Raw genomic sequence first — 25214 nt, 5'->3', positions numbered from 1 at the left:
CCTCCTGCCCTGTGCCTTATTTCAAGGAGAACATGTATAAGCTTGTCCAACCACTGAGAGTTGGGTTAGCAGAGCCAGGCTGAGTCATGTGTACAAGGCCTGTGGCTCCCAAGGCCCCTCTGGGTTCTGTTCAAGCACTGGGTGGGGTGGACCCACTCTCTGCAGAGAGGAACTAGGAGCCTGGGGTTTGGCTGGGATACCAGGACATTTGGGAGTCTAACAGTTGCTCCAAGGATGGTGTCTCTTGCTGGCAACATACCTGCCTAGGCTCCCTGGTCCCTTGTTTCTGGAATTCCCCTCTGACATTTCTCATCCCTTGTTAATTTACCAGTAGTTTCTCAGTCATTACCGTGACAAAGTGCCAGGGCCCTGACACCTGAAGGAGAGCTTTCCCACCTTTTCTGACCAGACAGTGAGGTGCCAGGTTCTCTGAGGTCTGGGGCAGCCTTGGCACTCTTTGTGCCACTGGGTCTTTGCAGCCTCCTTCTCCTCTCAACTTGCCTCTCACTGAGTCTTGCCTGTCTTTGTAAAGATTCTGAGCACAGGGTTTGCTCACCTATCCAAGCTGGTATCGTCTTTAATAAGATGATCATGCTTCCATAGAGGTCACATATCTGTGGGGTGATGGTGGCAGAAATTAACCCATGGTGTCCCCTATACCCTGCTGGGTGTGAGCAGGTGCTGCAGGTCAAAAGTGTTGAGGCACTGAACACTCTAAAAGGAAGAGCATGGGACAAACCAAAGCCACATGTGGAAACTGAACCGATGAAAACACAAGGAAATGCTGGGACAAGCTGAGAACTGGACACACGTAGTCAGGAGGTGACCTTCAAGGAGAAATTGAAGGGTAAATGGAAGAGGGGAGCCATTCCCAGCAAGGGGCAGCAGGTGCAAGAAGCCGTGTCCAAGATGGGTGTAAGAGGTTCTAAGGACTCAGCCTGACTGGGTGATAGTGATTGAGATGTGGTGGGTGAGCACGAAAGGGAAACACTTGCAGGCAGAGCTGGGTGGCAGTGGTCCCTACGGCTAGCGTGAGACAATGGTTTTAGTGGCAGTCTGAGGAGAGATGAGGTGAGCAAGCATGGCCTGGCCTCTGATCACAGTGACAAAGGCAGGGGAAGACTAGGGGAGCACATGAGGTCATGCCCCATAGCAGCCCTGACTGGGTCTAATGGTGGAAGGTGATCATGAAGGGAGCAAGTAACTGGCCACCTTAGGATAGCTTCTGGTGGTAGAGTTGACAGGGTTAGCAGATGTGGGCTGCAAAGAGGGATTTCCTGGGTGAGTCCTGGGTTTCTAAGTTGAGGTAATGTGGGAATGGAGATTCTACCTAGTCAAATAGCGACGGTTGAAGGAAAAAAGTTTCTGGAGGGAATTTTAAAAAGTTATGTGTATGTGGGAGTGGGCACACATGTGTGTGTGTCTGTGTGTGTGTGTGTGTCTGTGTGTGTGCGTGCACATGTGTGTTGTTTGACCAGGGTCCTATGTTAAAAAGAGGAAACTAGAGTGTGGGAAGGAACCCTTGAGATCTTGGAGGGGAGAGCAAAGCACAGAGGTGTGGAGGCAGGGGATCCCAGAGGAAGTGGCCCAGGGTATGTTCATTATCTGAGAGCCTGCAGGTTAGCTCATGTTGGCACAGTTTGTGCTCAGTGCTAAAGGGAAGGAGTCATTGGTAGCTGCAGGGAATCAGTATTTTGTCATCTGTGCATGGGAGGCTTCGTCTGGCTTCGTAATGGGTAACAGGATTTATCAGTGGGCCTGCAGAGGTGATGTATATCAGGGCACTTAATAGAAAAGGGCTTGCACAGAAGCCCAAATTTGATTTAACCAATGAACTCAATTGCCGGCCATCAGCTCCAGGAGGAGCTGCAGCCAGCATCTGTCCACATTACCTTGGCATCGTCCAGCCACTTCGCCGCTCACAGTGGCCCCTCAGCCTGCATCTTAACATAAGCTCCTTCCTCAGGGCTCAGGTCTTGATTGGCAGCATCCTATGGACCCTGCCAGTCTCAAATTCCCCAGTCTTGGGACTTCTATTTGGCTAGTTAGCTAGATATCTAGTTCCCTGTGGCTGTGGGACCAGTTATCTAGAACCTTTCACAGGGAGACGAGATGGGCTCTTCCATTTCCCACATAGGCACCCATGGATATGTAGCAGTGCATGATCCCCTTAGGGCTCAGCTCTTGAGGGGAGACATCCCTGCCTATCTCCAGCACCCCTTGTTCCATGCTCACCCAAACTCCCTGCAGCCTTCTCTTTGCCCCAAGGAGCAGGTGACATCACTCACTGGCTTGGGAGCTGACCTACATTTCGCAGCCCTCACGTCTGGGAGTCGCTCCAATACCCGCTCCTCTTGCCCAGAGGAGGGAAGGGCCAACTCACGATTTTTGTGGTACATTGGTGCCAGGCTGGGCCCAGATGGTGCCCCCTACTGGTAGCTCCTGGGCATTGCCTGCCCCTCCCTGCTGGGCAGGGCACGCTCAGGCCTGGCACAGGCCAGAGTTCCTGCTGTCCTCCATGTGGCTGTCAGACACCCAGCTGGGCCTGCCACGTGTCCTGAGAGCTAGGCTTGTCTGGTATGTGCCTTTCCAGGAAGGTGAGCCCGGCCCTGACTTGGAACTGTTTTGTTCTCCAAGGGCTAATTCAGGACTTACTTGCCAACTCCAGAATAAAAGGGCGAGATAGGCTAGACCACTGAGACCAGGGATAAAGTCCAGCAGGTGAGTAGGTGTACCCCCACAGGAAGCTGAGGGAGCTACAGGGTGAGCAGGGTGGCAGCTGAAATACTGGGCGTTTTCTCACATTCAAGCTTTAGATGAACAGGAAATGGTTCTTAGTCTCATGGGACATAATTATGTGAACAAAACCATTCATTATTTATGTGAAATTCAAACACCACTTCCTATCCTGTATTGCTGTTGTTAACATGGAACCCTCCCATGTTGCCCAGGCTGACCTCAAACCTTTTGACTCAAGCCATCCTCCTGCCTCTGGTATAGGCGTGCCTCATAGCTCCCCGCCAGCAACTGCGTGTCATCCACAGAGGTTAGGGCTCCCCATGGAAGTGGTTTCAAGAAGTTAGACGCTATGTCCTCCACCCTTCAGGGGACCCTAGAGGTCTCAAGCCAGTCACATCTGCCAGCCACTGAGACATGGGGGCTGTCCTTTGGAGGCACCGTGAGAGGCTGGAAAGTCTATCTCCCTCATTCCCCGGGCCTCTGTGCTTGCTGGCTCTCAATCATAGCAAGTGTTACCAGCCCTCTGCATAGACCAGCCTATCCCCTCCCATAGGAAGAGCTGACTGCCACGTCCACAGGCCACTGGCTACCCAGACACTGGCTATCATGTTTACATAGCACCAAGGGCTAGGATTTGAACTTCTCCTCCTCTCTCCTCCAACCTCCCTCTCGACTCCTTTCCCCCTCTTTCTCTTTCTTTCCCTTGTTTCTTCTCCCTTCCTCTCTCCCTCCTTCCATCTTTCTCTCCCTTCCTTCCTCCCTCCTCCCCTCCCCCTCCCCACAGAAGTAAAGAGCTTGCTCCCTAGTCAGACAGTGTGTTTTTAGGCACTTGGGACATTTTAATGACAAGATTGAAAATCCGGAGTCTGATTCAACTACTCCTTTCACAACTGAGACCCAGAGAAGTAACTCTTCAAGGCCACCCAGAGAATCAACCATGAGGTCTGGGCCAAAAGGTAGCTGCTAAGTCAGCACTGAGAGAGTGAGCCCCCTCAACCCCCACCATCCTAATAATGAGGATAGGAATGGAGTATCCAGCTGCCCTGACGGGGCCTGCAGGCTGACCTCCACCCCACACACACTGTCCCTTTCTTCAGGATTTAATAATTTAATGGCTAAACTGAGAAGAACTTAGCAGTAGGGGAAGGCAGCCCAGCCATGGTTTCCTGATGAACTGGTTTTCAAGGTCAAAATCAGTTAAGAGACCCTTGGAAGAAATGATCCTGGATGAAGGAGCGGCACCTGAGGTGAGGAGGCAGCCGCCAGGGGCCTGGGCCAGCCACAGGGTGTGGACATGAAGGTGGAGCTTAGATCCCTACCTGGAGATCATGGGGCAGCAACGCTTGCTCCTAAAGGCCAGGCTGCACATCTATCTACTCCACAGCCCTCTACTGCTCCCGGAGACCTGGGTGGGGGTGGGGGTCCTGCCTTCTCACCCTGGAAAGGGGAGGAGTGGGGCCTTGTGGGTATTCTCAGGGTCCAGTTAATAATGCAGGTGCTGCTGGGTAGCAGGGCTCTGAATTGCTCACGTGTTTGCTTATGTATGTTCCTTACTTCATCTCCCGAGGGTCTTCTAGATTAGAGAAGGAAAATCACAGGACAAAGGCCTGAGCCGGGGGAAAGATGTCTGTGCCTGGGATGGGGTGGGGCCATTGCACTTCTGGGAGCTCATGTCTGTCTGAGAGCCAGACAATTATACCTCCGGTGCTGCCCCGCTGCCAGAAATGGAATCAGCATTCAATGAACATGTGATTTTTAATTATTCCCTCTCCCACTTCCTCTTTTGAGACAGGGTCTTGTATAGCCTAGGCTGGCCTCCTATTCTGTGTGTAGCAAAGGATGACCTTGGACTTCTGATCCTCCTCAGTAGTGATATAATGGAATTATTCTCATGCACCCCCTTCTGTAGCACCTTACAGATTAGGATGCTGAGGCAGGGTAAAGGTCTTTCCTATGTCTACAAGAGTAAGTGGCTAGCGGGGCCCAAGGAACAGGTCCACCTCCTCCCAGGCTCAGGGAAAGAAAGAAGAAGGAACTAGCCTTACATACATGTGCCTGAACCACAGGACATGCCCCGGCTTCCTGTCCATCATTCCCTCACTCACTTCTTCACGCATGAATGGAAAGTGTTACTGGTTTCCCTGACAACTCATACAAAGAGGGGATTTTTGCTCCCATTCTAAAGATGAGCAAATGGAAACCCAGGTTGGCTGATAATGTGTGTACCTGTGCTGGGCAGAAGCCCTGACCCCTGCCGAGCCTCCCCATGTCTGCCTTGGCTCTAGGACTACTGGGTGGTCTGCCATGGAGAGCAGCTGTGGGCCTGGTTGACTTCTGAACTCCCAGTCTGGTGCCACCTTTAGTCTACTGTGACCCTCAGAGCTTCTATGGCATTCCCAGGCCCCAGTTTCACCATCTGCATATTTGAGGGAGAATTGTAAAAGAGCTCCAAGTGAGAACTTCAGGGTCATGTGTCTTTACCCAGAACCTTTGAAAGCCAGAGAGGACAAGTCTCCTATGGCTGATGGACAGACATTGCTATTGAGCCAAGTCTGGGGCTACAGTTGCTCACCTGACTTACCCACTCTCCTCCCTTCTGCTGAGACAGAATCCACACACCGTACGTGTACCCTTTTAACGTGTGATGTAGTGCCCTTTAAGATTCACAGGGGACTGGTGAAATGACCCGGGCCACCAAGCCTAGCGGCATGAGTTCCATCCCTGGGTAGCACACAGTGAAGGAGGGCACAGATGTTTGAAAGCTGTGCTCTGACCACCACACACGCTCTGTGGCATATCCACACACAAAATAAATAAGTGTAATAAAAACGTTTCAGCCTTGGTTACATAGGGAGTTTAAGGCTAGTCTCGTTTATTTGAGACCATCAAAAAAAAAAAAAAAAAAAAACCCTCCCCCACTTGAGATAGGGTCTGTCTGTATAAACCAGGCTGGCCAAACACTCACAGAGATCTTGGCTGCCTCTACCTCTAGAGCGCTGGGATTAAGGGTGTACGCCAGCACATGTAGCAATTTTAAGACATTTTCACCACCTAGGAGGAAATCCTGCTGCCGCAGTCCCCACTCTCCCCATAAGTCCAGCCACTTTCTGTCTGTGCACTCTGGCCTCTATGAACAGTTAGTGGGAACTGACTTATACAATGTGTCTGGCTTATTTTGCTTATCATCACACTTTCAAGCTTCATCCAGGTGCAGCATGAACCAGCACTTCCTTCCCTTTATGACAGAATAACATTCTATTTTCTGTATATACTTCATTTCATGTATTTGTAAATAAGTATTGGGGTGGTCTCCAGCTTTGGGATGCAGGAATTCAAGAACAGGCTTCATTTCTTTTGCATGTGTATCCTAGAGTGAGCAGGGTTACATTTAACATTTAACCTCTCGTGCATTATCTCCCCGGATTGCCTCAAGCACCCCGCCATAGGAAGCAACTCTGAGTGTGTTTTAGGGGAGTGATGTTGAGGCATAGCAGGGCTGATAGGAAGCAAGGCTGACAGAGGCTTCCTCAAATAAATGACATTGTTGTTCAACTTGCCACCACTGCCTCAAAATGTTAGCTTTGGAAGAGGGGAAAGCCTTGCCGCAGGGGCCAGGCAGAGGAAACTGTATGTGCAAAGGCCCGGAGGGCAGCAAGGTGAGCACTCAGGCAAACAGAGGTAGGGAGAGGGAAGAGAGAGTAACATGAAGCCCCCGAACCCACCACCCCCACACATAGAAGCAATGTCATCCAGGGGTATTTGTGAAGTCAGGAGAAAGAGGAGCCCCTGCCATTAGCAAGGATGGTATAGACCAATAGTCCTTGGACAGCCTCCCTTATGCCAGCCAGGGCAGCTCTCCTGCTCCTTATGGTACTGCCCAGACCAGGATGCCTTTTGTGTGCTGGCAGAGCAGGGTTGGGCCTAGTTATGAAGGACCCACTGCATGGCCCTGGACAAGTCACTCCCCTCCTGTGCCACCCAGGCCACTGGGCTCTAGCAGCCAGCCTTCCTGTTAGCATGGACACAATCTGCTTCTCAGACACAACTGATCTTTTATACATTTTTAATAAGCCAAGGTCAATGTTATCACCCAAAGTTGATGGCAATCTTTTCTCTACATAGCTGATGTCTAAAAATATCCCCTCCTCAGGCCAGAGGTGTGGAATATACTACTGGTCTTCTACAACTGGGTGTTCCCCTCCAGCTAGATCAGCAGGGTCTTAAATAAGAATTCAAAAGAAGGAAACCTTTGGAGGTCAGGTACATTTTGCAAACAAATTTTTGTCAAACAGATTTCTTTCCCAAAGAACTTGTCAGGGACTTTGGTACACTAATATGTACCATGAATTGGGTTGTTGGAAGTGTAATACTACATGTTTGACCAAAGAGGCTCAGGCACAGGACATTTTTAAAAAAATTATTTAACTTTTATTTTATGTGCATTGGTGTGAGGGTGTCAGGTCCCCTGGAACTGGAGTTACAGACAGTAGTAAGCTGCCATGTGGGTACAGGGAATTGAACCTGGTTCCTCTGGAAGAACAGCTAGTTCTTTTAATCTCTGAGTCATCTCGCTGAGCCATCTCTGCAACCTCTCATGGGACCTTTTTTTTACATGGATTTCTGACACCCTAGATTCCTGGGGCCCAGTGTTCCCAAAAGGAAGAACTCACAATGCCAGCTAGTGCCTCCCATCTACCTTTGGAGGAGTAAACTGACTTCTTCATGCTCATCAGAACTGCAAAGAGAGCTCATGGGGCAGAGCCAGCTACAGAAGGACAGTGTATGTAAACGGACACAGGCTAGACATCTGTCTGTGTTTCCTTGGGACTGTGACAAAACACAGGACAAAAGCAACTTAAGAAAGCAAAGGTTTATCCTGACCCACAGTTCAAGAGGACAGTCCATGATGGCCACAAAGTCAAGGCAGCCCCTAAAGCAGCTGGGCACATCACATGCACTGCCAGGAAGCAGAAAGAAATGAAGATGAACGCATACTACAGTTCAGCTCCTTTTCTACAGGGTACCAGCCAGGGAGTGGCACCACCCACAGTGGGCAGGTCCTCCCAACTCAATGAATACAATCAAGATTTACCCACCATCCCCAGGCATTCCTAGAGGCCCTGGGTGATTGACAGCTGACATTGCTGGCACAGTATCTGTCCTGGTTTCCTTTCTGTCACTGTGACAAAGCACTTGAACCTGGGGAGGAAAAGAATTGTTTGGCTTACACTTCCAGGTCACAGTTCATCATTATGAGATGTCTAAGCATGAAATGAGGCTTTGTTATTTCACATAACATTACCTTCAACCAGAATTCACTCACAGCCACAGGAGTATAGCAGAAACCATGGAGGACACTGCTTGCTGGCTCACACAGGCTCATGCATAGTTAGTTTCCTTATACAACCTAGGACCACTTGCCCAGGAATGGTGCTAACCACCATAGACTGAGTCCTCCTGCATCAATTAACATCCAAAATAATCTCCACAGTTATGATACAAGTCAGTCTAATCTGGACCTTCTAAGGGTTTGGACCAATGTGTCATATGTGTTTTATGTTGTAAGATCATTTGGAAAAGTGTTGCTGTACACACCCAAAGTAGAAATCATTTGAAATCCTGCTCCTCCTTCCACCACGTGCCTCTCTTTTGGGCTTTAGGGTACAGTGTGTGTGTGTGTGTGTGTGTGTGTGTGTGTGTGTGTGTGTGTGTGTTTATGTGTGTGTCATTAAGGGGGAGGTTAGACAGCATCTCACAATGTAGTTCAGGCTGACCTGAAACTCCACTTCATAACCCAGGCTGGCCTTGTAGCAATCCTCCTGCCTCAGTGCTGATTACAGGCATGAACTCCCCACTGGGATATAGAACTGGGACTTCACTGTGACTGCTCTGGTGTCTTCCTTTGTCATGATCCATGCTCTGTCCTGTGTGAACCCTGTGACTTCTAGAGTTTGATTCTGGCTCCATGTCCTAATCTACAAGAGGAAGGTGACAGTGGAGTGTGGAATGAGAGCATGTGGCCTTTTGCCCTCACATTCAGGATGGTCTTGCAGCTGGAAATAGTCCTTAACATGCACATTCATGACTGTGTAATATTTCATCACTTGAATGTATAGCACTTTAGTTTACAATGGAGCTGTGCTCTAATGGACCCTCATCAACTGAACATCAGCTTAGTGTAGCCTACCTTAAACACATTCCCACTAACTAGTCCATAGTTAGATAGACTCACCCACACACTAAGTTTGTCTTATAACAAAACATCAAATAGCTGGTGAAGCTTATTGCATTCTGTATGAGTGTAAACAAAATGACTTCCTGGATATGCCTCTGCCCATCATACAGTCAAAAAACTGAGGGAGAAAACACCATAAATGGGGGCCTCCTGTACCTCAATTCCCTTACATATCAGGATGACATGTGCACAGAAGGCCATGAAGGCAGGCAACCTGGACAGCCCAGCAGATAGTGGGTATTTGGTGGGGTTTGCCTTCCACATCCCTGCCCCAGGTGTCCCCCTGCTGAGCCCTGTTCCTAGTGACATGGAAAGAGAAAGACAGAGGTAAGAAGACATGATGAAGGGTCTGACCAGACTGAAAGTCCAAGGGGCATTAGCTGTGCAAACTGTGGACATGAGGAGGCCAGGGTGATGGGCTTCCTGGGAGGATAAGAAGTGGGGTCGAGGAACACAGGGCATCACCCAGCCCATGCTGGCAGGGGAAACATGATAAGAGGTCAGGATTCAGCAGACATCTTCCCCAACCTCATGAGGAGCATAGAATCCAGGGCCTGGCATGCCACTCCCCAGATCCCAGCAACAGTCTTTATGAAATGATGCTATTCACCAGGTATGACAGGAACCCAAGATACCTGCTGGTTCCCTGCCTTGCTTTGGTACCCAGACAAATCCATGTGCCCAGAGCAGCCACCATGCTGTAAAATGTCAGCTAGCCCATTGAGCCCCAGTAGGACACCCCCAACTACCACCATATGAGTCTCCTCTCCATCCCAGGCACCTCCTCGTGTTCTTGCTCTTTCTAGAAGGTTTCCCCTTCTAGAATGTTCTTCACATTTGGATTCAGAGATGTCCTTCCTGGACCCTTTTTCTGCTCCCCCAGACTAAGCCAGGAACCCCAAGTTCTTCTTTGTGTAGAACTTCACACAGCAGTTAGCAAGTGCAGCTGAAAAGCTAGACACCTGCCCTTGTTTACTAATACTGCTGTCTATAGAGCAGGTTCAGACAGGCGAGAAGGCAGTCCCAGTTCCTGGGTACCCTTCTCCCTAAGTGTGTGACACACCATCTCACATTTCTGTGGTGTAGCTGTTACCATTGTGAACATGTTTGTTAACTAAAGTCCAACTTTTACAAAATTCCCTAGAATTCTGGCATGTCCCTGTCACAATTTTAGGACAGACGAAACTGTCCTTATGCACTGTTTGTTTGTCTTTCCACTCTATTCCCCCTCTCCTGCCACTGCTGGCTCATCACTGAGCTTTTTTATCATCTCACAGTTACACCCATTGCTCATCAGAGAAGGGACCACTATCTCCTTTGCCTACCATTTCACTTACTTAACTCATTTAACTCTCCAGCGCAGAGCCTGCCACATTAGTGCCGCCCTATAAATATTTTTCCTTGCATATTTTAATAAAAATAAGACTCCATTCAGCATACAAGTTCGCAATTTGCTTTTCCCAAATATTGACAGTATATCTTGGGAGTCTGCCATCTCAGGATAAAGCACACATGCACCTGCTTGCCTCCCCAGCTCCCCACTAATTTTGTGGGTTTTGCCTTGGTTTTCCGGGGAAAGACTCCATAGATCCCCCGCTTCAGCCTCCTGAACACCAGGACTGCAGGTGTGCACCATCATGGTCAGCTCTCTTTCTTTGAGCTTGAACTCTACATTCCCACACCCCCCACACACAGAGAGAGCCCCCTGCTCCAGCCACCATCTGAGGTCTTTTTCCTTAGTGTCTCTACTGTGTGGCCCTTCTGTCACCCAAAAGCCACTCCCAACTATCCCATAACTGCACTTGTAAATATTTCTGGATTATTCTAGAAGGCAAAGACTTTAAGAACCAGTGTGTGATAGCATCATGGCAGCTGATATGCAGTAATGTCATAAATACCCCTAGTGAGTGTGTTTCCACCAAGGTCCAGCCAGGTGTGCACCTGGCCCTGGATTGACAAGCCTTTGAGGTTCCTCAAGGGGTTCCTGGGGTCCCCCCTCTTCGTAGTCTTTATCCTCTGTCACCCATCTATCGAGCAGCCAGGTACCTGCCTGCACTGTGTGGGCTGCATTCCACTTGGGGGCTCTGTCCTCGGTGTTTCTGATCTGGACAAATCTGATTCTAGTGGTGAAAATTCTAGAAAGTTCCCTTCCTGGTTGGGTCATCTGTGTTCTGGGCTATCATGACTTAGTGCCTGAAGCCCTCCATTATTAGGGCCCCCAACTCTATCACGAAATACTTCCCTAAAAAGGAACGTGCCCTCATGTCAGGTTACCCTGAGGTAGAACTTATGGAGGACAGGCAGAATCCATGCTTATCGCTTTCCCTTTATTTACCAGTTTGCACAGTGATGAGCTGCCTATGAATATTTGAATAAATGGTGAATAATACATGTGTGGGTGAATTGACAGGGCTGAAGATCTGGGTTCTTTCTGTCACCCTCAAGTGCCTGGGTCTGTAGCCTTCAGCCAGGTCTCCGCACAGACAGGGTGCTGTAGCATGGCTCCCTACCTGACACCTGTCTACCCACCTCAGTTAAGAGCTAAGGTGGGTGGGGAAATGTGGCTTAGTGGGTCAAGGGTTTACCTAGTGTGCACAAAGTCTTGGTTTCAATCTCCAACACACATACACACAAACACACACGTTGAATTTAACTTTTAAAAATGTGTGTGCTAGCCAGTACATATACTCCTAGCTCTTGAGGGGTGGATATGGGAAGATCAAAAGTTCAAGGCCTTCCTTGGCTATGTAGCTAATTCAAGACCAGCTTGGGCTATGTGAGACGCTCTCTCAAATAATAAAAACTAAGCCTGGTGGTGGTGCCGCATGGCTTTAATGCCAGCACTCTGGAGGCAGAGGCAGGCAGATCTCTTGAGTTCAGGGGAAGCATGATCTACAGAGAGGGTTCCAGGACAGTCAGGGATATACAGAGAAACCCTGTCTCATAAAATAATTATTTAATTAACTAATTAATATAAAAAGGAGTTAAGGTAGTCAGATTACTGAAACACCTGGCATGAGGAAATCTACCACCTGAGAGCAGAAGTCTAGGAACCCAGCCACAGAGGGCAGCTAGAACCAACCTCAGGGGTCCAGAGCACCCCTGGCTGGGAAAGGGCTCCAAACCATGAGAGTGGGCATCGGTCCTCTTTGTCTTGGAGAGTCTGAGTGTGCAATGAACCACTGGCCTCCAGAGTCCCTTCCAAGGCAGCCCAGCACAGTCCTGGCCACTACTGCTCCTGAGTTCTTGCCTGCACCAGAGGCCTGCTCTGGAGCTCACTGACCTTTCCCATCATCTGGTCTCCTCAGGTGCAAGTGCAACCTGCACGCCAACCTGTGCACAGTGCGAGAGGGCAGCCTGCAGTGCGAGTGTGAGCACAATACCACAGGCCCTGACTGTGGCAAGTGCAAGAAGAACTTCCGTACACGGGCCTGGAGGGCTGGCTCCTACCTGCCACTCCCCCACGGTTCTCCCAACGCCTGTACGTATGTAGCTAATCCAGTGGCAGTCCTCATCTTGTGTCCCAGGACTGTGTGAGATAGATATATATATATATATATATATATATATATATATATAGAGAGAGAGAGAGAGAGAGAGAGAGAGAGAGAGAGAGAGAGAGAGCAGGGTAGGAGACTGTGGAGTTTCTGGACAGAAGGTCTAGGTGAATGCCCTAACAATGAGTGCTTATGGGGTGTATGCAGCATGTCACACGGTGTTCCTGGCACTGAACCCCCAGCCTAGCTGCCGGCAGCCAAGCATTAACTTTCACATTTTGCAGAAGTGTCCTTTGAGACTCATGTCTGAGGCCCTGCTCTCAGCCCAGTCTTATCCCCACATGTCTGCATCATGAGCACTCTTTGAGGGATCCTCATGAATGAGGGACCCCCAAACAGGCTTCGTGAAATCACAGCTCCCGCAAGTCTCTGGGGTGCAAGCAGAAGAGAGCCTAGGCTGGCTTCTCAGACCCCTGATACATGAGATGCACCAAATGACCTGCTCCAGATTGAGGCTGCACCAGGACCAGTTGCCACATGGTTTCCCTGAGCCCTTACAATACCATGGGAGTGCCATGACCACTACCCCCCCTCACCCCCATCCCATACAGATGAGTACCCAGAGGCCCAGCCAGCCCAGTGCCCTCCTGGTTCCACAGCCAGTTCCAGCCAACACAGGACCCGGTGACAAAGCCAGGGTCCACATAGTTCCCAAATCTCATGTCCCATCTGGCACCCTCCCTCACTCCTAAAAGATTCATGCAGCTTTAGACTGATCAAAGCTGAAAACTGAGTCAAGGCAGACAGTGACAGGCATGGCGCGCGTGGGCTACAGCCAGCACTGTGACAAGCCTTTGAAGACATGACTTGCCAAGCACCGCAAGGCACTCAAGGGTCTTCAAAGGCACAGAGGGGGCTTGGTGGGCTGCTGGCCTGCCCCCTATCTAGCTCCCTCCTCCTGGGTGCCTCTCCCCATCTCTTTGTCTACTGAACCTTCCTTTAGTCCTTGTTGCCACCTCTCACTGGTGGGCTTGTCTCCCTTCCATCTGCCCTACAGCCATACCCCACCACATCATGTGTGCTCAGTTCCTTCCTCAGCCTCCCAACTTTTACCTCCACCATCACAGACCAAGACTCCTACCTGCAGAATACCTGGGAGGGCCACTGTCCTCATGTCCTGTCAAACAGCCCCAGAGTGGCTTTTGTGTGTCTTATCTCCTCCCTGCTTTAGGAACCTTCCCCCAGCTCACACCCACTTCCCTCTATCTACCTCCTCTCTGGGACCTCCTCGTCACAATCACAGGGGGCACCCCCTCCTAGATACCCATCTACTTCAAAGCCTCAGGAGCGAAACCCTAAGCTGTCAGTCCCCCCTCCCCAACCCCCTACCCTCACCCCTGTGCGATCAACCTACCCTCTCCCTACCTCACTCCCCAGCCCAAAGCCAAAGTCCTCTACACGCAGTCTTTTGGGGTTGGATCGTCCTACTGTACCCTCATGCTTTTCTCACCCTCAAGGCCAAGCTCAGGGGTCACATTTCCCCTGCACCCCACTCCTAGCATCTGAGTCCTTGCTTCAGCTCATACTCCCAAGCTCTTCCGTGTCTCATGCATGTGGTACCTGCTGGGTATGTAGGGATTGGGAGAAACAGGAGCCCCACCCAGCCCACTGTCCCCACAAGTCCTTTCTCAGAAAATTCCTAAGGAAAGACCATGGCTGACCCCTTCCATTTGTGACTGTGACAGTTCCACTCAGCGATGGTTCCTTTCCCACAGTGACTCAGAACACCGAGAGACCTGGATTCAGCCTCTCACACTACTGTGTCTCCCAGCAGGCCACACACCTCCTATTCCCTGTTGATATCTCTGTCCTTGGGGATATTATCCTGCCTTAGAGATCTTGAAAGTTAGGATTAAACAGGAGGGAACGTTTGTCTCAATGTCCTGGGGAAGAAATAGTTCAGTGTCCCTTCTGCAAAGTGGACTAAAAGCAGTCTTCAGGCAGTCAGTGGTGAGAGTCCCCATCCGTGTGGGTGGGTCCAGAGGCTGCCGCTGTGACCCGGCAGTCTCAGGGGCTCTAAGTCTCCTTCCCTTTAGTGGGGCGGGAGGACATTTGTGTGGGCTCCCCCTGCCTTGTCCACTGTCCTGTACCAGGTGGGAGTGGCCAGGCCTGTGTCTAACCCTGTTACCCTCCTGTGCCCCTCCAGGTGCTGCTGCGGGCTCCGCTTTTGGCAGTAAGTATGCCGCACTCAGTAAGATACTCCGGGGCTGGGCCTGGAGAGCAGACATGAACAGGCTTGGCCTATGTTCCCTGCATCTAATCACAGTCATCTGCTTCTCCACCTCTAACCCCAGGTCGCCTAGAAGCTTTCTCATGCTGCTTTGGAAGAAGGACAGGGCCTTCGTGCATTTGTGGTCCCCTGACCCCTGAGTGGACACTCTCCTGTCCTGCCACATTCCATTCTGTCCTTTGTACACAGCCAAGAACAGGGGGCCTTCTCTACTAGTGGTAGTGTCTATCCTCTGAGTTTGACCATTTGATACCTCCTCCAGGCAGTCTCTACAGACGGCCTGCTCTACCATAGGCTGGAGGGGCAAGCTAAGATTCTGATGCTTTAGATGTCTGGGGTGTGTCGGACTGGGGAGGGGCATCTGCAAGAGTGTAGGTGTCTCTGAAGCCCCAAGAATGGTGGGGATGTCTGATGTGGGTGCCTGCTGACTCCCATCCACATGGTCCCACTAAGGCTAAGTGTTTAGTGGAGCCAGGTGGCTGTGCAGAGCAGAGCACTGCAGCATCTCATTTAGACATTACAAACTCACCCCCTGCCCCAAAAGATCTACCTACTCCAAGAATCAGAAGGAAAGGGCTTGTCAGTGTCAAACTGGCAGAGCCTCAAGGATGCTTCCAAGACAAATATCATCATTTTTCAGTGTGGATATGTACTGACTTTGTCCTGCCTCAGTCAGGATGGCCCCTCTCTGGGATGCTAGTGGACAGAAGGAAACTGGACTCTGCATGCATCGCTGATATTTGCCCCCAACATCAGAGCAAGAGAAGACTTCTCTGGGATGCCCCTACTCCAGCCTTTCTTGCTTTCTCCATGTCTTGCCAGGTACCAGCAGGTCCAGCAAAGACCCTGCCCCCAAAGTCCCTATGGCCGCTGAGGCCACAAAGAGGGGCCCTATCACTTCTATCCCCTCCACATCTACCACCCAGGTCTCTACAGCCCCCAGCACCCCACAGTCCACAGGTAGGTATGAGAATACATCCAGGGATGCCTGCTCGCTCCCTTCTTGCCTCCCTCACCCAGGGAAGAGCAACACTTGCTTGCTTCTTAGAGTAGAAACTGTAAGCATACTAGCCCCATTAAAGTGCTGGCTGAGGGGCCCCCAGGCCATCTCAGGAAACCATCCCAGCCAGGAGTCCTGGCCAAAGCAACCACGGAGGCTACTGGAATCTTCTAGTTCCTCCAAGCATTGTAAAGAAGGGCGCAGAGAGCAGAGTGGCCAAGGGGACAGGGGGCTCATGGCAGCAAATTCACCCAGATATTCAGCCAGAGATGGAACCTTGTCACCCAGACATGCTTTGTCATCCATCCTTGGAGCTGGCTCGGGCTCTGCCCCTTCCTGGCCATCTACTAGGTCCTCTGTCCAGCTGCTGGCCAGTGGGGAGAACAGAGCAAGATTAGTAGAAGAGATCAGGGCAGGAAGAGCCGTGGGAAGAAGCAGATTCTTAAACATTTGGGAGCAGAGACAGGCCCAGGCCAGCTTCCTGCCTTACAGCAGTAACTACATACAGGCCTACAGACTTGGCTGGCTGTTTGCCCTCCCAAAGCAGGGTTTATGCATCCAAGTAGCATGGGATCCTGGTGTGACCCTCTCAACTCATCTGGGGAGGTCTTACCAGGTCTAGTCCACTGTGGATGCTGGGAATCTAAAAGGGTTCCTCCTTCCAGAGGGTACCAACAAGATAGTGGCCAACTAATGTCCCTCTAGCTCCAGTAGAACACCCTCCCCCACCCTTCTCAGGAGATGATGGCAGCTCCTTGTTCCTTGGATCTTTCTTCTCTCTCATCCATTGTCCCTGCCTAGGCACTCCTTGTCCCTGGCAGGTGACATCTGAGGACAGAGATCCCTCCAGCAGCTGGGGAAGGGGTCAACCTACACTCTATCTTGTCTCTGTCTGCTGCTCAGGGTGGTCTTTCCAGATCTCCTGACAGCCTTGAGAAAGTCACCTTCCCAGGACTGTACCATAGCTTTCTCTGAACCCCTCCTCTCCATGGGGACATGCAGGGGGCTGGACCAGGAGAGGAAGACTTTCAGAGGAACCTCTTGCTGCCAGGAACCTCTCTGAGGTGGAGGAGTCTGGACTTCGAGGCCTAGCTGCTGCTGGAGACCTTTGTACTTTGTTGAGCCTGTGGTGGGCAAAGGGGAACAAAAACTACCAGGAAGGGTCAGGGTGCTCTGACTGCAACTGACAGGTGGTCCATGGAGGGCAAGGACAGGCACTGGCTGTCAGATACTGAAGGACCTTGAACCCACTTGGAGACTGTGTGGAGAAGACTGAAGTTGGAAATTAAATATGAGATGACAGGGAGCCCAGTGAGATCTCTCTAGAAGGAGAGGGTCTGAGTTATGAGAGACCCCTGAAATGCAGGGCTGGCTGACTCCAGGATTTTGCTAGGGAGCAGGAGGCTTGCCCATCCTCCAGGCTGCAATAACAAACTCCCAATGAGTATCAGATCTGCAATTCTTAGTCCTGTGCTGAATGGCTAAGCATTAAGAGCAGGGGGTGGCTTCAAGGTAATAGCCAGTTGCCTGTCCCTTCTCATCTAGGACATCCTTAGCTCGTGTGTGCGTGGCCAATGAAGCTTGTACCATGACCTTTGGTCTGGACGCTACTTGCATTTGGGTGTCTAGTTGGCTGCACAGCATAGCATTATCTTCCCGGCCTCACTGGGGGAGGGGATTGAGGCTTGAAGAGAAGTCCTGCAGCTATGGTATACAAATTATACCTCAATAAAACTGTTTTTAAGAAAGAAAAGAGAAAGCAAGAAAAAAAGAGAGAAAGTGAGAGAGGAAGAAAGGAGGGAAGGAAAGAAGGAAGAAAGGCAGGAAGGAGAGAAGGAAGGAAAGAAGGAAGGAAAAGACAGCTTCCCAAGGTTCCAGGGAACACACAGGCCAAGCTGGAACACAGGACTGACTCCATTCACTCCCTGCCTCCTCTGCCACTTGGGGCTACTGCCCTGAAGTCTCAGGTGCTTGGAAGTGGTCCAACCATTAAGACTTAGCCAGCATGATCTCTTGGTCCCAAAAGTCCCTTGTCTAGTCTTGGCACACAACACAGGACACCTGAGCGTGTCCCAGAAAAACCCAGGCAGCTTTCTCTTCCTGGACCCAGCACCTTCCACCAGGTTATCTTTGCCTGCAGCCAAGCTGTGTCTTGAAACCCAGCCCCAGATGTTTCTGTCTCCTGCCAGTGTCAAACCTCTAGAAGGCAGCTCTGTGCTGGAAGCCCCTAATCCTCCCCAGCCTCCTCATGAGGGTCAGGGGGGAGACAAGCTCAGAAGCAAGATGCCTTCGGGGTGGATTTACCAGGGCTCTTAATTAAGCCCTTGCCAATTTGGGTCCTGCAGCCTTGTTTCTTCACTGAATACCATATTAATGTCAATTTGATGTCCAAAGGCTTCAGGCTCCCAGCTGGGAATCTCCTGCTGTTTTTAACTGTTAGAATTTCTTTTTCTTTCTCCATCAGTCACCATGGGTAATCCTTTTCCAAAAGGGAAGGCATCAGCTTCCCCTTGATGCCTCCCCAACACACACACACACACACACACACACACACACACACAAACCTTCTCCCAGTTCTGTCCTTTGAATTTGGAAAAGTGATTACTGCCTGTACTCCTTGCTTTGTGTCCGGCTCTGGAAACTGAATGTCGAGGGTGGGGGAGTTGGTGACCCATGATGAGGTCCCTTGATCCTCAAGGCAAGGATCAGAGGGTGGAAGGGCAGTGATCAGAGAGGTGAGTTAGACATCGGAGGACACTCTGTGCTGTCTAGAACCTTTCTCAATGTGTCTAGCATCCTCACCAGGACACTGTCCCCCAGCACTGCTATCAGCCTGAGGTTTCACACACAGGACTTGTTCCAACTGGCCTTCAAGCTGTAACAGAAACCACACAAAGAGGGAAGAGTCTTTGAAGGCAGTGTCCCAGTGAAGGCAGGACTATGCAAAGCCCACAGAGCCTCAGGCATGGGGGCCTCCTCTCGTCAGCTGCCAGTGTGTGCACATCCTCTGCAGGCTGCAGTAGCATAGATGCTGTCTCTGTAGTGAATTTGGAGCCAGGTCCTTTGGCCAATGTAGACAGAGGCTGTAGTGTCGCTTTTTACAGAGGCCTCTGGAAGGGTGGGAGCATCATCGCTCATGTGATTTGATTTCTTCTCTTCTTCCTCCCAAGGGCAGACCAAGTCACCTGCTGTTGCCCCACTTGGGGACACCCCCCTCTGGCCCCAGGTGTCCACCAGTGCAGAAGGTATGGGGGCAGGGCCTATCTATGCTAGGCCTGAGATCTCGAAAGCTCCATCTTAGACTCTTGGGCCCCTCCCTCTGTAGTAGGGGTAGCAGACTTATATGCTTTGCCTTGGGTAGGAGAGATCCCAAGGACTGAAAGAAGTGAGAGAACTCAAGAGTCAAAGCAATGAGGTAAAGGGCCTGGCAGACACCGTCGCCCGACTCTCAGCCTGCACCCATTGGAAGCCAGTAGGCTTCCCCAAGGGCTCCCTCATTACAGGAAACCCTCCTCTCCCTCTCCACAATGTGGGTCACAGGATCCCTGTGCAGCTGATAGGGCTCAGAATAGGGGTGACTATGAATAAATAAAGGAGGCAGAAGCCTGAGGCAAAGACTTAGCCCAACAGTGGACAGTGCCAGTTAAATGAGGGTGTGAGCCCTGTAGAAACCCCCAGGACCAGGTCAAGGTACTACTCTCCCCCAGTAGGGGAGCCCCCAGGAGAGGGGGCTGATCTCTAGTGGATGTGCATGGACTAGCTTGACTTTTAGAAGGAAGGTTGTCTTCAGTTGTCCCTAGATGACCTGTTGTCACCCCCTTTTGTCCTTGCCCTACCCCATTAAACACTTCAAGCTCCCCTCCAGCCCCAGAGATGAATGAACCAGGCTTCGAGCACCCTCTGTTGACAAGTTTTTGCACAACTAGGAGGGTTGGACCTTTAGCTTCTAGCATCCTAGCAATCCTCTCTAGTGATGAGTACATTAGTCATCTCCTGCTCTGGCCCCACTGAAGAGACAGAAACTCCTAAAAGGAAACACAGAGACTAATTTCACCGCTAAGAATGGGGCTAGGCCCTGGTGGGTTCCAGGCAGGGAAAGGCTGCCTGCATTCTTGGCTTAATGATACTTGTAAGTCTCATCCAAGGACAGCAAAGGACCTGCCCTAGTTGGAACAGAAAGATGTCCTCAGACAGAAAGAAAATGCAGTCTTAAAACTATTTAAGAATATTTATTTTATGTGTATGAGTGTTTTGCTTGCATGTATGTATGTGACTACATGTGTGCCTGGTGTCTGTGAAGGTCAGAAGAGGGTAGTAGCTCCCCCAGAACTCTGGAACTGGAGTTATAGTTATGAGCTGATACGTGGATGTTGGGAACTGAAACCAGGTCCTCTACAAGAGCAACAAGTGCTCTTAACCACTGAGCCATCTCTCCAGCCCCAAGATGCAGTATTTAATGCCAGGTTTAGACTCAATTTGATGACCAGGAGAGTTCAGGGAACAGAGGAAGAGAGCAGAAGGGCAGTGCCATTTGCTTTCAATCATCTAAATATCTCTTGGTGTCAGCAAATGTCTCAGCACTGGGTTAGGGGTTAGGAGAGGGAGGTGTTTGGGGATTGGTCCAGCAGAAGGGTAGGTGTCCTCGGGAGACCAGAGACAGTGAGTATGCACTGATCACTACAAGTTGCTTCCGCCTAGGGCTCTAAAGAGAATCTCACCCCACACCCAAGGGCCATGTGGTTTCTCCCTGCCTCAAATGTGAACAGGTGATAGGGTTGCCTGGAGTCAGCCCGAGGCACCCAGAAGCTTCTTCCTGGGTACCGATGGCCTGCCCTGGTAGATGGACTATGGCAGGTGTAAGCACTTGTTTCTGTCTCTCTAAGCTGTGGCTATCTCGGCTGCTGCCCCTTCCCAAGCCAAGGGCTCCACACTTTTCCAGCTCAAGCCCAGATCTCCTCAAGTGATACCCATCGAAGAATTTCAAGGTAAGATGACCAAGGCCAGGCCTCCCACCTCTTCCTCAGATCACTGGAGAATAACAAGGCAGGACAGACCTAGTCAGTGCCAACTCAGAGAACCATCCCAGAATAGCTGGGTCAAGGTTAAGCAGCATCTCTCTGGCCCCAAGGGAGCGGAAAGCAGGGATGAGTCAGAAGGCAACTCCAGCAGTGGGCAGGCACAGGGCAGAAGCAGCTGCCACAAATAGCCTGACCTGCCTCCCCTGGGAGGTATGGCCCAGGGGCTTGCCTTGGTTGGAGTAGAATCTGGGACACTCAGGTCACTGGCAATGTTCTTTGGGCATCTGGAGGATACTTCACCTCCTCAGTGTCTCTGGAGGGCACAGGTGAAGAGATAGGTCAGGCAGACTCATGGGTGAGCCCATCAGCTCACCTAGATGTTTCTCAAAGGCATTTCTCCAGGGTTTCATGTGCCTTTGACTATATGGAGATCAGCACCAACTTGTTCATTACAAGAGAGAAGGAGTTGCCAGATGATGGTGGTGCATGCCTTTAGTCTCAGTACTCAGCAGGCAGAGACAGGTAGATCTCCATGAGTTCAAGGCTAGCCTGGTCTACATAGTTCCAGGACAATGCTACACAGAGAAACCCTGTCTTGGGGGGGGGGTATGAGGGCAGAGAAAAGAAAAAAAAAACTGTGTGTGACAGGCTAGAGATGTGGCTTGGTTGGTAGAGTGCTTGCCTGGAACACAGGAACAAACTCTTGGCTGGAGCCACAGCACAGCACTAAGCACTAACTGGGTGTGGAGTTGTATACTAGTAACCTCAGGATGTAGAGGTAGAGAGGTCAGAAGTTCAAGGTCATCCATAACTACAGATTGAGTCCAAAATCAGCCTGAGCTACCTGAGACCCTGTCTCAAAACAAGAAAACCAAGAACACTTGTGGGAGGGATTGTAAAAGGTCCCACAATGGCTTAGAGGTATCTTTCCTTGGTTTGAACTGAGCAGTGAGATTCAAAAGCTGGGCTAGGACCAGAAAAAGCCAGATGATGCCGATCAAGCTTGTGGGGAGTTCTAGCTTGTGAGAAGAGGTCCCACAGGGACTTGCAAGGGCAGGGACAGTAGCCAGTTTCTCTCTTCCAAAGCAGCATGGGAGGAAGGTTCTGTCCCATTCCATCCTGTCCACATTTGTGTATGACACAATTCATTCGCAGGCCCTTGAGGGGATCATGGCAAACCTGGAACCCTGGCACGACCCTCTGCAAATGCAGCCTGCAGCATGACCCCACCCACCTACCTTGCATGAGTCAACTGCCAATCAGCCCCAGAACATCGGCATCCTTCAGACTTTGCTCTGACACCAGTCAAGTGTTAGCATGCCCTGCCCTCCCTGACTCCCTGTTCACAGGCCTCCTGGGGACTTGAAGCTGGCAGAGCTAGCCTTATTACATCCTGACCTGGAGCCCCTTCCCAACCCTTCTCCCAAAGATGCCTCCTCCCACCTTCCCTGTATATTTTTTGGGTATGTCCTTCTCTGTTTGCCTCAGTTTCCCCCAAATGCTCACTGACCACTGGTGTTTCTCCCACTTGGCTGGTCCAGACTGTGAGTGCTATGGCCACTCCAACCGCTGCAGCTACATTGACTTCCTGAACGTGGTGACCTGCGTCAGCTGCAAACACAATACTCGAGGCCAGCACTGTCAGCATTGTCGCCTAGGCTACTACCGAAACGGCTCTGCAGAGCTGGACGACGAGAATGTCTGCATTGGTGAGCACAGTGGCAGAGGTAGTGGGGTCACCCAGGGTGTGTCCCTCGAGATGAGGGTGAGGGCCTCTTCCTCTGGGCATCTCAGGGTCGGCAGCCCTTTGATCTGCTGCTAGTGACTGCAGGCACTGGAAACAACCATGGGCACTAGTTAGAGCCAAAGGCTTACTGTGCACATTTGGCCTGTCCCTTGTCCTCTCTGGACTCCTCAGAAAGCTGGATGGTGGAGTAGGCAAACAGTTTCTCTTTCTGTGTTGCTGAAACTGACCTCAGATTTTTAGAGCCAGCCTTATAAAGCTGTGCCTGCCATCATGGGCACTCACTCTTTCTTCAGTATTCTGTTCCAGCATTGGCGTTTCTGTAGAGAATCCCATGGTACTCCTTGGACCTGGGCAGGGGACAGACCCTAAAAGCCAAATCCATAGCCCCCAATCAACCCAGTAGCATAGAAGGGCAGTCAGAACTGCTTATCTCCCAGCCAGTTTCCCGCAGGGGCCATGTGGGGGGACTTGTGAGCTGCCAGATCCTAGCCAGCAGCCAGCAGGGCCACTGCCCATCCCCCACCACCTCCACCAGCAGCAGCACCACCTGGCCAGCTCAGTTGCAAAGCTAGAGCTGTCACTCTGGATCATGGCTGAGGCCTTCAGATAATTCCATCATCTCTAAAGTGATCAAAAAGAATTGTGTTGCCAGTGTCACATAGGGCCAGCTGCAGGGGCAGGGCATGGCCTCTGGATCTGAATAGAGGTGCCCCTTCTTCTTGTCTGTCTGTGCCTCTATCTCAAGCCTAGCGCCAGACTTCAAGGACTGGGGGTGGGAGGGAGTCAGGGACACACACACCCTACACACAGAGTCAGTCTCTCTCTCTCTCTCTCTCACACACACACACACACACACACTTCCACTCCCCTCCCCTCAAACTGGCAGGGAGGAGAGGTAAGTAAGCTGCTGGTAGTTCCTCCTCCTCTGGCCTTGGGAGAGAGTGTAACACACACTAGACAATCTTCTGAACAGACACCTGTCACCTGTCACACTCTTAAGTTTGTGATTGGAAACAATCAGCCCCCTTCAGCTGTCCAGAGAGGGGGATGGGACTGGCCCAGGCCTCACAGTGGGATGAGGAAAAAGGCTTTGGATGCCAGGAAAGGAAAAACTATAGAGCAGTCTCTGGTCATGTGACAGTCCCCACTGCAGCCCAGCCACGAGCTCTCTTGTGGGAAGCATCGCCAGGGAGTGCAGAGACCGAGCTAAGAGAGATATAAACAAGGGATATAAAGATTGGGTTTGGGGCAGAACCCATTTGAAGGTGCACACAGGCCCTTCTGACTGCACTGCCCCATGCACTTGTCTCCCTGACTCCCAGAATGTAACTGTAACCAGATCGGCTCTGTGCATGACCGGTGCAATGAGACAGGCTTCTGCGAATGCCGGGAGGGAGCGATGGGGCCCAAATGTGATGATTGCCTTCCCACGCACTACTGGCGCCAGGGATGCTACCGTGAGTAGTCCAGCCCCTGATGGTGGAGCCATCAGGCTGGGAGAGTGCTCCAGGATGGATAGGCCTACGTGGGTCTGCTGCTGGCTGGGGTGGGCTTCTAACAAGTGGCTGCAAGAAAGGCCTGATGGAATTTGGTTGGAGTTCAAAGTGGGTGGGGCAGAGTGGGTGGCAAGAGGGAGCCAGCAAGGAGGGGAGCTGGGGGTTAAAGGGGAGCTAGCTGGCTGGAGATAGCTGAGGGTGCTGCAGTTTGCACTGAAGAAATGAAGGCTTGGGGAGACCCAAGAGACAAAGTCTGAGAGAGCGCTCCAGGTACCCACGGCAGAGTATGCAAAGCTCTGAAGGCAGCAGGTGCTCCTGGACAGCCGGGCCACTGCTGGAGAGGAACTGGAGAAAGAGAGAGAAAGGGCAGCGGCGAGGATGGGGGGTGAGAAGCGAGGCGGTATTTCTCATGGTGTGGCGGGCCCCACCCAGGAAGCTCAGTTCCTCCCTCCAGCCGCCTCAACTGTTCCCTCTGGCCCGCAGCCAACGTGTGCGACGACGACCAGCTGCTCTGCCAGAACGGCGGCACCTGTGTGCAGAACCAGCGCTGTACCTGCCCGCGCGGCTTCACCGGCGTGCGCTGCGAGCAGCCCCGCTGCGACCTCGCTGACGACGGTGGCCCGAACTGTGACCACGCGCCAGACACCGCCCCGCGCCCCGACACCCTGCTCGGATGCCTGCTGCTGCTCGGGCTGGCCACCCGCCTGGGTTGCTGAGTCTGCTCTAGGGGTCCGGGTGTTCCGGACCCGGCGGCGACACGGGTGCGGCTGAGCTGCTCCCAGGTGCTACTCGCAGAGTCCTCCTGTCCCCCCTGCTCCACCCGCGCTCACCGGCCTGCCCGGCACTGTCCTCGCCGCCCACAGAGGGCGCTGTGGAGCCCTGGCCCGGCAGACTGCGATTTTCAGGGTTTGTTTTTGTTTTATGACCCAACGTTCCAATCATTTTTTTCCCCTCTTCCTCTTCTCCTCTTCTTTTCCTTTTGTCCTCCTCCTTCCTTCTTTCTTCTAATTCTTATCCCTCCTCCCTCCTCCTCCTTTCTTTTGCTGGCGGTGAGACAGGGACTGGGGAGAAATGCTGCTCATCCCAACACCCTCAGGTCCTGTCATGCACACACACACACACACACACACACACACACACACACACACACAGAACTCTTGCGCACACCCCAGTCATGCACACACACACACAC

The 25214-nt window shown here is 51.5% G+C and overlaps 1 protein-coding gene across 5 annotated transcripts in view; it reads left to right on the top strand.

Moving 5' to 3' along the window:
* Window positions 1–25133, top strand: part of Ntng2 (netrin G2) — a 59433-nt gene extending 34300 nt beyond the window's left edge. For 4 of the 5 annotated variants that reach the window (XM_051185010.1, XM_051185008.1, XM_051185009.1 and 1 more), the window contains exons 5-11: window positions 12283–12455; window positions 14678–14704; window positions 18932–19006; window positions 20645–20746; window positions 22321–22488; window positions 23849–23983; window positions 24506–25133. In XM_051185010.1, coding sequence (XP_051040967.1) covers window positions 12283–12455; window positions 14678–14704; window positions 18932–19006; window positions 20645–20746; window positions 22321–22488; window positions 23849–23983; window positions 24506–24738 — 913 coding nt within the window. In that variant the 3' untranslated portion in view covers window positions 24739–25133. The remainder of the gene's footprint in view (window positions 1–12282; window positions 12456–14677; window positions 14705–18931; window positions 19007–20644; window positions 20747–22320; window positions 22489–23848; window positions 23984–24505) is intronic. The other variant, XM_051185011.1, reaches the window with a different exon arrangement.
* The last annotated feature ends 81 nt before the right edge of the window (window positions 25134–25214 follow it).

The sequence above is a fragment of the Phodopus roborovskii genome, unplaced genomic scaffold, assembly GCF_943737965.1.
Source record: "Phodopus roborovskii unplaced genomic scaffold, PHOROB, whole genome shotgun sequence".
Lineage (NCBI taxonomy): Eukaryota > Metazoa > Chordata > Mammalia > Rodentia > Cricetidae > Phodopus > Phodopus roborovskii.
Note: the sequence above shows the minus strand (reverse complement) of the source record. Positions and strands in the feature narration are given on the sequence as shown.